This window comes from Myotis davidii, unplaced genomic scaffold (assembly GCF_000327345.1).
Source record: "Myotis davidii unplaced genomic scaffold, ASM32734v1 scaffold49, whole genome shotgun sequence".
NCBI lineage: Eukaryota > Metazoa > Chordata > Mammalia > Chiroptera > Vespertilionidae > Myotis > Myotis davidii.
Window position 1 is genome coordinate 4,817,200 of NW_006300375.1, and position 15,622 is coordinate 4,832,821.

The 15,622-nt window shown below is 41.1% G+C and overlaps 1 protein-coding gene across 1 annotated transcript in view; it reads left to right on the top strand.

Moving 5' to 3' along the window:
* Positions 1 to 15,622, top strand: part of ZNF398 (zinc finger protein 398) — a 20,572-nt gene that overhangs the window by 4,346 nt on the left and 604 nt on the right. Inside the window, 4 exon segments of the mRNA XM_015572708.1 lie at positions 2,337 to 2,463; positions 3,225 to 3,338; positions 12,983 to 13,096; positions 14,834 to 15,622. The exon segment at positions 14,834 to 15,622 is cut by the window's right edge and continues 38 nt beyond it. Coding sequence (XP_015428194.1) covers positions 2,430 to 2,463; positions 3,225 to 3,338; positions 12,983 to 13,096; positions 14,834 to 15,622 — 1,051 coding nt within the window. The 5' untranslated portion in view covers positions 2,337 to 2,429.

The window sequence follows — 15,622 nt, forward strand, 5'->3', positions numbered from 1 at the left end:
GCACCCCCTTTAGGGTGGGGTCCCCACTGGGGTGCCTGGCCAGCCTGGATGAGGGGCTGATGGCTGTTTTCAGGCAGGCCAAGCCTGCATCTGAAACTCCCAGTCTCTCCTTGTTTTCTTTTTCTTTTTTTATTCCGGGATTTATTTACCTTCTGTAATTGAAGCTTCATTGCGGCTCCAGCTCCGAGGCCGGCTGGCTGAAAGCAGGTATCTGGGGTTTATTTAGCTTCTATAATTAAAACATAGTTGCATTTCGGAGCTGTTGCTTTTAGGCTCAGAGCCAGGCCTGTGGCAGGCAGGGAACCTTGGCTTCCTCCATCGCCGGGGCAACCAAGCCTCATGTTCACTTCAGCTGCGTGGCTGCCGGCCGCCATCTTGGTTGGCAGTTAATTTGCATATCACCCTGATTAGCCAATGGGAAGCATAGTGGAGGTATGGTTAATTACCATGTTTGTCTATTATTAGATAGGATATATATTTTTTTCTTCCTTCATCTTTTTCACCTTTTTAATTAGAGTTCTGTGACCTTCCCTTCTAGCCTTTCTAATTTTTATTTGAACTATTTTATATTTATCTTCTGGTTCTTTTTAAAAAGCAGCCTGAATTTTTTAAATGGATGCAATATGTGTTTGAATTTCTCTGGGACTGTGTGTTAGAGGTTTGTTTGATTTTCAGTTTATTGGGTGTGTTTTTTTTTCCCCTCTAGGATTATTTGTAGTATTTGTTCATCTTGGTGCTGTTTTTATGTTGCGTAATCCTCGATTATATATTTATATTTATAAGTCGAGGATTCCATTGTTTAATAAGTTAATTATAGGAAGCTGGCATGTCTTCTCAGCCACTGCATAAGTCTGTTTAACCAAAGGATCTTCCCTTTGCAGGACAGGGTTAGGTCTGTAGATGCCTCGTACAGATGGGCTTCACCTTAAGGTTCTGTGGCAAGGAGTAAATAGGCAGTGCAGGGACCACCCAGAGGCCAGGCGGAAGATGGTTCCTGGTGGTCAGCTCATAGGAATCCCATGCTGTCTCCAGGCAGGTGAGACAATTTCTTTACAGGTGAGGTTTGTGGTTTCAGTCTTGTGGTAAAGGCTTCTGCTACTCCACTCTGCCAGGGCTGATGAGGATGACAATGGGGGCCCACTATTCTAAAGATGGACCTTCAAACTGCAGTTTATAATCACTTGCATTCCTACTCAGTGTATCTGCCAGCTTTCAGCTTGGACTTCTCTGGGTTCCTCACCTGCAGTCCTTTCCCATGTACAGGGAGGTGCCGCTTCCTCATGCACCTTAGACCCCAGCAGGAGCCCATCCTCTGGGTCTCAGTGAGAAACTCATTAAGAATTCTGGTCTAGTGATGGCCTTTCCTTCTCATTCTTGGTGCTGTTGTAGATACAGTTCCTCTTGATCTTACATACTGTCATTTCAATGGAACTCTGACAAGGAAAGGAAGTACATGTGTGCTTAGTTCAAAACCTGGAACCAGAAGCCCATCCTGATCCTTTATTTTTGTCACTATTTTATCATCTGTATTTTTGTTGTAAGATATCACAAATCTTTTGTGTAGTGAGGTTAGGTTAAAATAAACTATTGAGTATCTACATTTGCCCTAAGAACAATTTTAGGTACTGAGCAAGACGTAAATATGAGCTTGGCCAGGGTGGCTTAGTGGTTGAGCTTTGACCTATGAACCAGGAGGTTGCAGTTTGATTCCCAGTCAGGGTACATGCCCGGGTTGTGGGCTTGGGTGTGTAGCAGGCAGCTGATCAATGATTCTTTCTCATCATTGATGTTTCTCTCTCTCTCTCTCCTTTTCCCTTCCCCTATGAAATCAATAAAAAAATATATTTTTAAAAAAGATGTAAAAATGAGCAATTGGTGGCTCTGGCCTGTTTATAATCTACCTGTCCTTTAAGACTAGCTAGAGTCCTATCTATCCTACAGCCCCAGTGTAGCTATTTCCAAAATTTTTTGTCCATGTCATTAATTCGAATACAGCCAAGCGCTCCTTTTGAGCAGACAGCTTATTTTTATAATCCTGGTGCTTTGGATAGGCTTGTACTTAGTGAGTATTCGGAATATGTTATGTTGTGTGAATTAAATACCGCTTCTCATTTGTACCTATCTCTGAGTGACTGTACCTCTGAAGCTTATCACCTTTCTCCTTGAAAACATTGTAAACTCCTGGAGGTTGGATCTGTGTCTTAATTTTTTTCCCTGTAACCTTTCAGCAGCTCACATAGTTTTTTATAACTAGAAGGCACTTAGTATACTAGTGGGTTTATTGAATGATTGAATTGCAGTGGGAGGGACTAACCCCACTGTCGTTGTAATTTCAGGTGCCTGTGACATTTGATGATATCTCCATCTACTTTTCCACTCCAGAGTGGGAAAAGTTAGAAGAATGGCAAAAGGAACTTTACAAGAATATCATGAAGGGCAACTACGAGTCTCTCATCTCTATGGGTGAGGCTGAGTTGACACCTTGTGAGTAGGTAATAGCAGCCCCAGGAGGGCTCAGAACAGGCCCTTTCCCTCCAGTGGTCCTTGTTTTCATGCTGCCCTTACACACTTCAGATTCTGCTTCCAAGCCACAGATATCTAGTTCACACTTGCTAAATAGGAAATATATCTCCTTGCTAAATAGGAAATATAATTTCGCCAAACATAGGACAGAGAATGAAGTTCAGAGCTATGCAGTGGTTTCCATGGGTAGCCTTCACTTTGGGAGGGCCTTGATTCCTCCCCTTGAGACACACTGTCACTCTTCCTCAATGAAAGTAGCAGGTGGGCTGTGCCAAAGTAGCCTGTGAGCTTTTCCCACACGTTACCTCTCCTCTTACCTATTTTCCTAACAGATATAGTTGGAGGTGAGTGGATGGGGAGAAGTGATCTATAATTTAAAAGAAATCTGCTTGGACTGTGGACCCCAAAGCCTTCAGCTCTCCCTGGCCAGTTGCTCAATGGTTAGCACGGGTTTCATCCCCCAGCTCCGGTCTGGGAGGCAACCAGTTGATGTGTTTCTCTCACATCGATGTTTCTCTCTCATTTCGCTCCACAAACCCTCTCTTCTTTCCACTCTCTCTTAAAAAAAAAAAAAGTCAATGGAAAAAATATCCCGGGGTAAAGATGTATTAAAAAAAAAGCCTTCAGTTCAACCTTGATGGCAATTAGTTGTCATTCTGATTTATCTCTTTTTTATACCTCCTTTCCCTTCTTACTCCTAGATTATGCCATGAATCAGCCTGATGTCTTATCTCAGATTCAGCCAGAAGGAGAACATAATACGGAGGATCATGCGGGGCCACAGGAAAGTGAGATTCCCACCGACCCCAGTGAAGGTAAGCAAGAGGAAAGATTCGCCACTCCGTGTCTCCTGTATACCTGTCACCTAGATTTTACTTGGTCAGAGATGATGGCTCAGGACTGAAGAAGCAGGCCTGGTGGCTTCTAGAGCTTCTGAGTGGCTCAACAACTAGACTGACTGGGTCAGTTAGAGAATGAGCTAAGAGACCACCTTGTCCCATGCTTTCACCCATCAGTACCACACATGTGAGCACTGCTAATTGCATCCCATGACAAAGGTTGTGAACCCTAGTTATTTAGTAAAATAAACTTGTCCTTAGGTGGCAGAGCAAGCAGTTGTGCTCATTTGGAAGGAAAGTGGCTTCCGGGGAATATTTACCTGGTCACTGAGAAGTGCTGGAGATCTTCAGGGTTCCTCAGAGAGATGCACTCAACCAAATGTTGCCCAGTGTGGGACCAGCTATCATTAAGTAACCATCCCTAATATATTTTTTGTTAGGCTGCTTGGTTTTGTGGGGGAAAGACTGCTAGCCAATGTCCACCTTTGCTAGCAGAAAAATTTCATGCCATTTTTGGTTCTTTGCTGGATAGAAAGCTCACAGAAACCTCATCCTCCAGATGTCTCTACTAGATGAATGTACAACCCGCCCCTGTCTCATCTACTGTTATTTTATTCTAACATTTTATTACAAAAAATTTAAAGCAATCAGAAAAGTAAGAATAATTTTACATTGAACCTCTAGATACCTGTCACCTAGGTTTTACCACTAACATGTTATACTTTATCACATATATACCCATCTCTACACCCCTCTATCCATCATCAATTCATCCATTCTATTTTCATTATATTTCAAAATCAGTAGAGACATCAACACATGTCCCCCTACGTAGTTTAGCATGAATATCATTAATCTAGAGTTCAGTTTTGTTTTTTCTTTTGAGGTAAATTTTACATGTAATGAAGTGTTCAAATCTTAAGTGAACATTCTGTGGTAAGGCTATATCTGCCACACATTATTTTTAAGAATGTGTGAATGATAGTATTTAGGCAATATAATAGGTTGAATTTGATTAATATCTATGTATGAATATATGTAATGAGTCTTATCACAAATAGAGATGAGTGACTTGATCAGAAGCATGCATTATTCTTATTCTACTTTATTAGTTACCTGACATAGCCCTCAGCAAGGATAAAATCAGTGTGTCATTTTATTTTGGGGGTGAATGGAAAAGATGTAAGTAATTTGGTTTTGTAATGATGTCTGAAAGTTTTATTTAGCTGCCATCTTGTCAACTTGTGGATAGTCAACCTATATATGTTTATACATTTTTAGTTAAAATTAAATAGAATAAGCTATGAATTTACTTAATACTGTGGTTTGATTCTTTACAGTTTAATTGTCATTGGTGATTAACAACCTAGACATTTACCAGAACTTGAAGATAGGAGTCTTAAGACTTGGACCAATCAATATATAGCACTGAAAAGCCCCTCAAGTTTGTCTATCTTTAGAACCCTTTATATTTCCCCTCTTTTATGTTTAACTATATCAGTGGTTCTCAACCTTCTGGCCCTTTAAATACAGTTCCTCATGTTGTGACCCAACCATAAAATTATTTTCGTTGCTACTTCAGAACTAATGTTGCTACTGTTATGAATCGTAATGTAAATATCTGATATGCAGAATGGTCTTAGGCGACCCCTGTGAAAGGGTTGTTCGACCGCCAAAGGGGTCGCGACCCACAGGTTGAGAACCGCTGAACTATATATTCAAGAGTTTATTAAGTCAATTATTTTCTTTGTGTTGTTCCAACTGTCAACTTGGCTAGTGAGAGGATGTTACATTGTCTCCTTTGTCCTTTCAGTACTGTCTCAGTAGTTGTTTTCTTCAAACATTTTTTTCTTATGGAAATTTAAGCAATAAGTTATTACTTTTATCTTATTCATTCATTCATTCATTCATTTATTGTTTTTTGGTTAATCCTCACCTGAGGACATTTTTCCCATTGATTTTTTGAGAGAATTGAAGTGAGGAGGAGAGATAGAGAGAGAGAAACATTGGTGTGAGAGAAACACATTGATTGATTGCCTCCTGCATGAGCCCCAACCAGGGCCAGAAATCGACCCTGTAACCAAGGTATGTGCCCTTTACCGGAATCAAACCTGAGACCCTTCAGTCAGTGGGCTGACTCTCTAACTACTAAGCCAAACCAGTCAAGATAGTACTTGTTTGTTTGTTTGTTTTTTAAAATAGATCCTGGCTGGCATGGCTTAATGGTTGAGCATTGACCTATGCACCAGGAGGTCACGGTTTGATTCCCAGTCAGGGCATAAGCCTGGGTTATGGACTTGATCCCCAGTGTGGGTTGTGCAGGAGTCAGCCTATCAATGATTCTCTCTCATCATTGATGTTACTATCTCTCTTCCTCTGAAATCAATATAAATATATATTTTTAAAAAGTTCCAGGCTGTGTTTGGGGTCCCAAGACCACCTTCAGGTTCAGTAACTCGCTAGGAGGACATACAGGACTCAGCATACAGTCATGCTCAGGGCTAAGATTTATTGCAGCAAAAGGACACAAAAGAAACCAGCAAAGATAAAAGGCACAAGGCAAAGTCCGGAGGAAACTGGAGCTTCCAGAGGCCTCTGCTCTGTAGAGGACTAACTCAATTTCTCCAGCATGGGGTCATGACACTTGCAGAGTGTTCTCTCCCAGAGAAACCTATTAGAGACTCAGCACCCAATGTTTTCATGGGAGCTGGGCATGTAGGCACCCTCTGCCGAACGCATACCAAAATTCCAGACTTCCGGGAGGAAAGCAGGTGTTCAGCATAAACCACATATACATTGTAGGCCCCCTGAGGCACTCTTAACATTTAGGGAAAGTTTTATGTTAGTATAGGCAACTGTTTGCCAGCCAGGGTCCAACCTTGCAAGCAGGCCTTTCTAACAGAGGCCTATGTAGATTTCTGCTCTCCTTACACATTAAAAACACCCTGGTTCCTTTCAGTGGAGAATAGAATTAAACCGTCTGGTCATTAAGGTGCATAACAGATCATTTCACATGAATATTAGGTGGAGGATACTAATTCTAGACCACTTCAGTGACAGAACTAGTAAAATATCTTTTTGATAGATTATTCTCCAGTTAACTTTAACTACTTAAATCCTTTTTCATCTTGTTCTACACCTGATCTTGGCCAAAAGGCCAAGAAGCAATCATGTTGTTCCCATAATTCTTACAAAATAAAACCCATAATTTATTATTGTATTCCATGGAGCTTTCAGAAGTACATTGTGATTAAATAAAAATATATGTGTAGAATGGAATTAATTTTATACTCTCCATCACCATTGTCTAAATCCAATGAAGGGAAAGATAAATTATTATATCCTTATATGGAATAGTCTTTGATACCTAGTATCTTAGATAAAATTGCATGCAGAGAATGGGAGAATACAAAAAAATAAAAAGTTGAAATTTTGTGAAATTCTTCTTTAATTCTATTACTAGGACTAAACTGCAGACCAGCTGTGTGTATGTGGCCATTATTTGGTCACTGGTAGGTTTTGTTTTGTTTTAATCCTCACCTGAACATATGTACTTTTTACTTATATTTTCAGAGAGAGAAACATTGATGTGAGAGAGAAACATCGATCACGTTGCCTTCCGACGTTGCCTTCCGTACACGCCCTGACTAGGGATCAAACCTACAATCTAGGTATGTGTCCCAACTGGGAATTGATCCTGCAACCTTTTGGTGAATGCTCCAATCAACTGAGCCATTCGGCCAGGGTGGTTACTGATAATTTTAAAACTGAACTCCAGATTTTTAAAATTCTTTTGGAAAAACAAGAGGGTCAGATGGGATAATTACTAAAAGTCATTAGCCAGCCAAGAATGACCCAAAAGTAAAATATATTTATTTCTAAATCTTGTGGTCCTGAGGAGACTTCTTTTTTTTTTTTTTAAGAAAAGGCCCATTTTGGGTGGGTTTTTTTTACTTTAAATTAATTTTCAATTACAGTTGACATTCAATATTATTAGTTTCAGGTGTACAAACCAGTGATTAGACATTATATAACTTACTAAGTGATCATCCTGATAAATCTAGTAACCATCTGATACATAATTATTATAGTATTAGTGGCCCGATGCACGAAATCCCCCTGACTTCCTTCCCCTGACTGCCGGGACCAACTTCCCTCTGGCACCGGGGACCTGGGCTTGCTTTCCTCCAGCTGCCCGCAGGCACCGGCTTCACCCGGGACCCGGGCTGGCTTTCCTCTGGCTGCCCGCAGGCACCGGCTTCCCCCAGAAGGACGTCCGGTCTAATTAGCATATCACCCTTTTATTATTATAGATTATTGACTATATACCTTGTGTTGTACTGTACATCCCTGTAACTATTCTGTAAGTACCAATTTCTACTTCTTAATCCCTTCACTTTTTCCACCATCCCTCCAACCCCCCTCCCATCTGGCAACCATCAAAATATTCTCCATCTATGGGTCAGTTTCTATTGTGCTTGTTTGTTCATTTTGTTCTTTATGTTCCACATATAAGTGAAGTCATCTGGCAGTTGTCTTCCTCTGTCTGACTCATTTCACTCAGCATAATACCAACTGGTTTCATCCAGGGTGTTGCAGGTGGCAGCATTTCATCTTCTTTATGGCTGGGTAGTATCCCATTGTGTACATGCACCACCTCTCCATCCACTCATCTGTCGATGGACACTTAGGTTGCTTCCATATCTTGCCTATTGTAAGTAATATGTGTTTCGATTTAGGGTTTTAGGTTTCTTTGGATAAATACCCCAAAGTGGATCCTTCTTTGTCTCTTGTTATATAGCCTTTGCTTTAAAGTCTATTTTATCTGTTGTAAGTATTGCTACCTCAGCTTTTTTTGTGTATCCATTTTCATGAAATGTCTTTTTCTGTCCCTTTACTTTCGTTTGTATGTGTCTTTCCATCTGACGTGAGCTGGGGAGACTTTGATCATCTTTGTTTTAGGTGTATCACCATTATCCCATGTTTCTCCCTCTTCACTCTGGTCCAGCAAGACCATCTTTTCATAAGCAAATCAGTGATTAAGGCACATCCCAATATAATCCTTTTATTTTAGTTTATCCTATTTGAGAACAAGAATCATCCTGGAAATGATAAAACTTAAAGGTTTTGAATTATTACACAAATACTTAACACATTCACCTATTCAGCTCCACACCTGTTTCACAGAAAATTTCAAAATATTAATTTTTATATTTACCCCTGGTATTTGCATTATCAAATATTTTTTGTCTGCTTAAGCTTTAAGCCTTAAGGAGTCAGATCTCAGTACCAGTTTTAACTCAGTTTATATCTTTGTATACATCCCAGAACCTCTAGGTTTCAGCTCTGTTCAGATAGCATGGCCCTTATCTGTTTAAAACATACACGCAACACAAAATCAGATTTCCTCATAGTTAAAATAATAGTCAACAAGTGTAGACATTACAGTCTTATATTTTCTTGTGATCAGACTTTCTATTATTGACTACCTCTCAAACCTTAAAACCTCAGCATTTATCACCTTCCTCTTACCTGGTCAGTATTCAGTTTTTCTGGATTCTCTTGCTTTCTCCAAAGCCTGTTGTTGGCATAAACTAATGATTTCTCGTTCATTTTGTACGTCTTTAAGTGTCCACTGTTGGGATTCCTGAGGCCTGGGAGGAATGTGCTTTGAGTGCCATTGTGGTGACCTGGCCAGCAGTTGCCATACTGTCACCACACAGGTATCTGTATCAGGCCTGTATCTTAGTATCTAAGTTCTCCTGATCTTTTATTTATAAAAGGTCCTCAGGTTATATACTCCCACCACTCTCACCACACTGTAGTTGATATAACTGTATTCTATGCACTGTAGGGTTAAGACCTAATTATTTAATCCAGTAAATATTAACTTACTTGCCAATGAACTGTATTAACAACTTATACTTCTAGAGAACTGGCTTAGTTTTTTTTCAGTTCTGCATAGCTTTTATGGTCGGCCGCTGACTAATATTGTACCCAAAAGTTGGAGAGAATCCAAATGCCCATCAGTAGGAAATTCTTGAATAAACAGTGGTACAGCTACACAGAACAGCTATGAGAAGGAATGAGAAAGATCTCTGTAAGCTGCTGTGGACATGTCCAGAATATACTGTCAAGTAAAAAAATCAAGGTACATCAGTTTGTCTAGTATGCCACATAAAGGGGGAAAAATATCAAGATGTATACATACTTGCTTATATTTTCACAAAGAAACAATGGAAGATTAGAACAAAAACCAGTAAGAACAGCTATCTATTTAGGGAGAGAGAGAGACTAGAAGTGGAAACTAGACCTCTCTGAATGTACTGTTTTATAGGGTTTTGTTATTATTGTTGTTGTTTTTAATCCCACTCGAGGATATGTTTTGTTGATTTGAGAGAGAGAAAAACTTCAATGTGAGAGAGGAGCATCGATCAGTTGCCTCCCATATGCACCCCGACTAGGGACTGAACCTGCAACCTAGGTATATGCCCTGACTGGGAATCGAACCCATAACCTTTTTGGTGTACAAAACAGTTCTCCAACCAACTGAGCCACCTGGCCAGGGCTACAGTTTTGATTTTGTAAATATTTTACTTAAATTTTCTAAGATCATGTTAATGTCATTAGGAACCAAAATTTTCAGGGTGAGAGAGAAAAGATACAAGTATTAAATCAAAGGATTTAATTAAAATCTTATAATCTTAAATATGAATATAAACTCATGACACTTTCCTTTTTCTAAAAGGTGTGTCTTTTATAGCTCCATCCATTGAAAAGACCTAGAAGCAGTGACAACCTATTAGCAGTTAGCATCCTTATCATCCAGAGTGTGGTCTCTAAATTCCATTGATTGTGTGCTTAGAATGTCCAAGGTGAACCTGAGATAGTTTGTCATATCAGAAATGGAAAAAACCCCACAGATGTTTGATGATGTGAAATGACAGCAGATCTGAGGGGGCTCCTGTTGGCCAAAGTAAGGACCATTTGAGCATTAAAAAGAATAATGGCTACAGTGGAGCTCATCAACTATATAACGTTCTATGAGTTTGTAATGATAAAAACTAATGTCAGAGCCCCTTGAATTACTTTGAGGTTTTGAGAGCACTAACTTGTTACTCAGAAAATTGATGCAGAGAAGCAATTAAGCATTTTTTTAAAGGCTTTTTATTGATTTTTGGAGAGAGAGAGAAACATAACTATGAGAGCAAAACATCAACATTGATCGGCTGCCTCCTGTACATCCCCTACCAGGGATTGAGCCCACAACTCAGGCATGTGCCCTGACTGAGAATCAAATTGGACACCCAACCAACTGAGCCACACTGGTCAGGGCAGCAATTAAACATTCTAAAAGTCTCGTATTGTTAATGAAGAGAAAGTTCATCCTATGGATGTCTGTTAAAAGATCCTTTTCGCCGAAACCGGTTTGGCTCAGTGGATAGAGCGTCGGCCTGCGGACTGAAAGGTCCCAGGTTCGATTCCGGTCAAGGGCATGTACCTGGGTTGCGGGCACATCCCCAGTAGGAGATGTGCAGGAGGCAGCTGATAGATGTTTCTCTCTCATCGATGTTTCTAACTCTCTATCTCTCTCCCTTCCTCTCTGTAAAAAATCAATTAAAATATATTTTTTAAAAAAGATCCTTTTCCTTATACTTAGCCTTTCCCCTTCTGCTTCTTTTTTTATATGTGTGTATATAAAACCTGAAAGAAAAAGAAAAGTTAAGGTCAGAGCATGTTTAATACATTTCAACCTTGTAGCTCAAAATGGGATGTTGGAAAGGCAAACTGCCACATGTGCTAAAACCTGTGTCCAGTGTCTGTGTAGCCTGACTATCTTTGGGGCCTTAGTTTTGTTCAATCTCTTATTTCTGCTTGGGGTATACCTTTAGATTTCAGTGGTCTCTGACTCAAAGGCATTGGGAAAACCAGTGCGTTCTCAATTTCTAAGGATAAAGCCATAACCTGCCTATAAGGCTTTTCTGAGAAATACTAGTAGTATAGAGAGCATGAATTTACTCTGTGGACCTTGTCAGCTTGCCAGCTTGTTGTTTTAGTCCAAAAAAGGTTATATAGGCCTCACCTGGAATAGCAAGCATAGCTGTTTCTTGCCAATCAGATGAGGCATGTTATACGCTTCTGGAGGCTTTTCTTTCTGAAAGAGCCTCCAAGGTCTGAGGGACTTATAAACACTATTTCCCCCGATCCCAGCATTCAGGAAACAAAGACCTGTGTAATTTAATAGGCAAAGGTAATACGATGTCTTAGAGCCTAAAATTGGGAACCTGAAAAATATGTTTCTGAGGAGTCAGGTCTGTATTTAAACTTAACCTAACTTTGTAATTCTGGAAGTATATTTGTTTTTTAATTAACATTTAAGAAAAAAATTGTTGGTCATTCTTGTTTCTTTGTGTTTTTTCCTGCTGTATTTTAAAGTAAATCATTGAACATAAGGTACTTACCATAAATACTTATTATCTATTTAACTTCTGTGGGCCTTCTACTTAAATGGAGAGAATATTCCTTATTTCATAAAAAAGCTATGAAACAAAAAATGGAAATATTTTTTAAAAATATATTTTATTGATTTTTTTTCAGAGAGGAAGGGAGAGGGATAGAGAATTAGAAACATCGATGAGAGAGAAACATCGACCAGCCGCTTCCTGCACACCCGCTACTGGGGATGTGCCCGCAACCCAGGTACATGCCCTTGACCGGAATCAAACCTGGGACCTTTCAGTCCGCAGGCTGACGCTCTATCCACTGAGCCAAACTGGTTTCGGCAAAAATATTTCCATTTTTGCCCTAACTGGTTTGGCTCAGTGGAAATGGAAATATTTTTGCCGAAACCGGTTTGGCTCAGTGGATAGAGCGTCGGCCTGCGGACTGAAAGGTCCCAGGTTCGATTCCACTCAAGGGCCTGTACCTTGGTTGCGGGCACATCCCCAGTGGGGGATGTGCAGGAGGCGGCTGATCGACGTTTCTCTCTCATCGATGTTTCTGACTCTCTATCTCTCTCCCTTCCTCTCTGTAAAAAATCAATAAAATATATTTTTAAAAAATGGAAATATTTTTAAAGTAATTGTGCTAATAAAATGTAAGGTACTATTGATTTTAGATTATTTCTTTTCTCCTTTTTTTGGAAAATGTGTTTTTATTGATTTCAGAGAGGAAGGGAGAGAGAGAAACATCAGTGATGAGAGAATCATTGATTGGCTGCCTCCTGCATCCCCCCTGTTGGGGATTGAGCCCGCAACCCAGGCATATGCTCTTGACCGAAATCGAACCCTTCAGTCTGCAGGCCGACACTCTGTCCTTTGAGCCATACTAGCTTGGCCGATTTTAGATTATTTATGGGTGTCATCTACAAAATAAAAATGTACTTGTTTTGAAATGGGCTCACTGAAAATAGTGAATCAAGCTGAGTACATCATGTAAAAATAAATTTGACTTCATTTTGAACTAGTTCTAAGTGTTGTAAGCATTTTTAAAAGGCTGACTCCATTTTGTTGTTATAGTTAAATTTGGGCAAAATGTGTAGTATTCAACAAACCAACATGATTATTTTCACTTTCTGATTCAAGTCCCTGAAGGCCATTCTCTTTTCCCCCCACAAATAGAGCCTGTCATTTCAACGTCAGATATTCTGTCTTGGATTAAACAAGAGGAAGAGCCCCAGGTTGGGCCCCCACAGGAGTCCAAGCAGAGTGACATATACAAGGGTACCTATGCTGGTGAGTAATGCATCGAAGAGACCTTCATGCCCAAGTCCAGCTTTGCCAGGACTGACTGAAGACACAGCAGTGAAATGGGTTGTGGAGGCAAGGAGGTGAGAGAAGAATGGGAAAAGGGCGAAAAAAGATATACTCAACTATGTTAGAAATGAAACAAATCAAATTAAGATACATTTAAAGTGAGAAAACACACTCTTTTTTAAAAAAAATATTTTTATTGATTTCAGAGAGGAAAGGAGAGGTAGAGAGTGATAGAAACATCAGTGATAAGAGAGAATCATTGATTGGCTGCCTTCTGCACACCTTACACTGGGGATTGAGCCCACTTCCCCGGGCCCCAACCAGGACTCAAACCATGACCTCCTGTTTCATAGGTCAACGCTCAACCACTGAACCACGCCGGCCAGGCAAGAAAACACTTTTAAGTGTAAAGACAAATAAGAATTGTCAGAGGAAGAAAATAAGTGCATACAGATAGACCGAAAATATGAGGATGGGGAAAGACAGAAGAACATTTAAAGATCATGGAGAAAGAATAGAACAAAAAGGGGGAAGGGGAGCAGGACAAGCAGTAGAGACAAAAATATTGGGGAAGCACAAATGGGACTATGGATAAAGAGCTGGCCCTCAGGAGAAATGATGAAGGGAAACAAAACAAATTATCTTCCTTTTAAGGTAGGTAGCACCATCTTTATTTTGCTATCTGAATTACAGAAGAGAATCTCAATATCAGAGGGTACCTGATTGTTTACATAATTTAATGCAACCTGATTTTTAATAGCCTCTATGCCAGCCGTGGGCAAACTACGGCCTGCGGACCGGATCCGACCCATTTGAAATAAATAAAACTAAAAAAAAAAGACCGTACCCTTTTATGTAATGATGTTTACTTTGAATTTATATTAGTTCACACAAACACTCCATCCATGCTTTTGTTCCGGCCCTCCGGTCCAGTTTAAGAACCCATTGTGGCCCTCGAGTCAAAAAGTTTGCCCACCCCTGCTCTATGCCCTATGTCCTTTCAGAATCTAGGAAATAGGACAGTTTATTCTCTTCAAGATATTTATATTAGGGACACACATCAATACTAGGCCTGCCTGTTGTTAAGTGTCAGGGGTGAGTGGGATGGGTGACTTATATACAAGAAATGAGAAGTTTGGAGAATATGCATTGGTTTTAGTTTACATTTTTAGAGAAGGCCTAAAGAAGGAGGTGAAGCCAGAACTGGGCCCTGGATGGTTGGTGTGAAGTGCTGGGTATAATTGGAAGAGGGTGGATGCATTCTACAAAAGGAAGGACAGAGTAAGCAGAAATGTGAAGCAGAAATGTGTACTTCATTTTCAGGGATAGTAAAGAGAAAGCTAGCAATCGTGAAGGATTTATCTGGCAGAATACAGAGGAATGGGAGTAAGTTAATACATGAGTTTAGACCTGTCACAATAGGCAACAGAGACTCTTGGAAAGTTTGTGAGCAGAGGAGGAACATAATGAAAGTAATGCTGGGAAGATTGATGCCAAGGTTGTTCCTTTCCAAACAGGGAGCATTGAATATGTTCAGTAGTAAATTCTCTGATGATTTGCCACAGACATCATGGATGGCTTGATGATTATCTCAGCCCTACACTGAGCTTCTTATGGGAGCCAGCTGAGAACTCAGAGCAGCCTGTGAGAGCGGGGGAGGAACACGCAGTTGCTGTGAGACTTTTGATGGGTATGACTCTGAGTCCTCTCTTTCAGATGAACAGCTTGTCATCAAAGCCGAAGGCCTTGCCAGAGCCTCCTTGTGCCCCGAGGTTCCAGTCACCTTCTCTTCTCCACCGCCAGCAGCAGCAAAGGATACTTTTTCAGATGTGGCTTTCAAAGGCCAGCAACCTGCATCCATGACACCTTTTGTACATCCAGCCACTGACCTGGCAGAAGCCTCTGAGGGGCAAGTGACGTTCACACAGTTGGGTAGCTATCCCCTGCCGCCCCCTGCTGGAGAGCAGATGTTCTCATGCCACCACTGTGGCAAGAGCCTCAGCCAAGACATGTTGCTGACCCACCAGTGTAGCCACACTGGTGAGCACCCCTTATCCTGTGCCCAGTGTCCCAAGCACTTTTCTCAGCAAGCCGAGCTTGGCAGCAACCCCCAGACTCATGCCAGTGAGACGCCCCCCACCTGCCCGCACTGCGCCAGGACTTTCACTCACCCGTCAAGACTCACCTATCACCTCCGGGTCCATAGCAGCACTGAGCGCCCTTTCCCCTGTCCTGATTGCCCCAAGCGCTTTGCAGACCAGGCCCGCCTCACCAACCACCGGCGAGCTCACGCCAGCGAGAGGCCCTTCCGCTGCACGCAGTGTGGCCGGAGCTTCAGCCTGAAAATCAGCCTCCTGCTCCACCAGCGCGGGCATGCGCAGGAGCGGCCTTTCTCCTGCCCCCAGTGTGGCATTGACTTCAATGGCCACTCGGCCCTGATCCGCCACCAGATGATCCACACAGGCGAGCGTCCTTACCCGTGCACTGACTGCAGTAAGAGCTTTA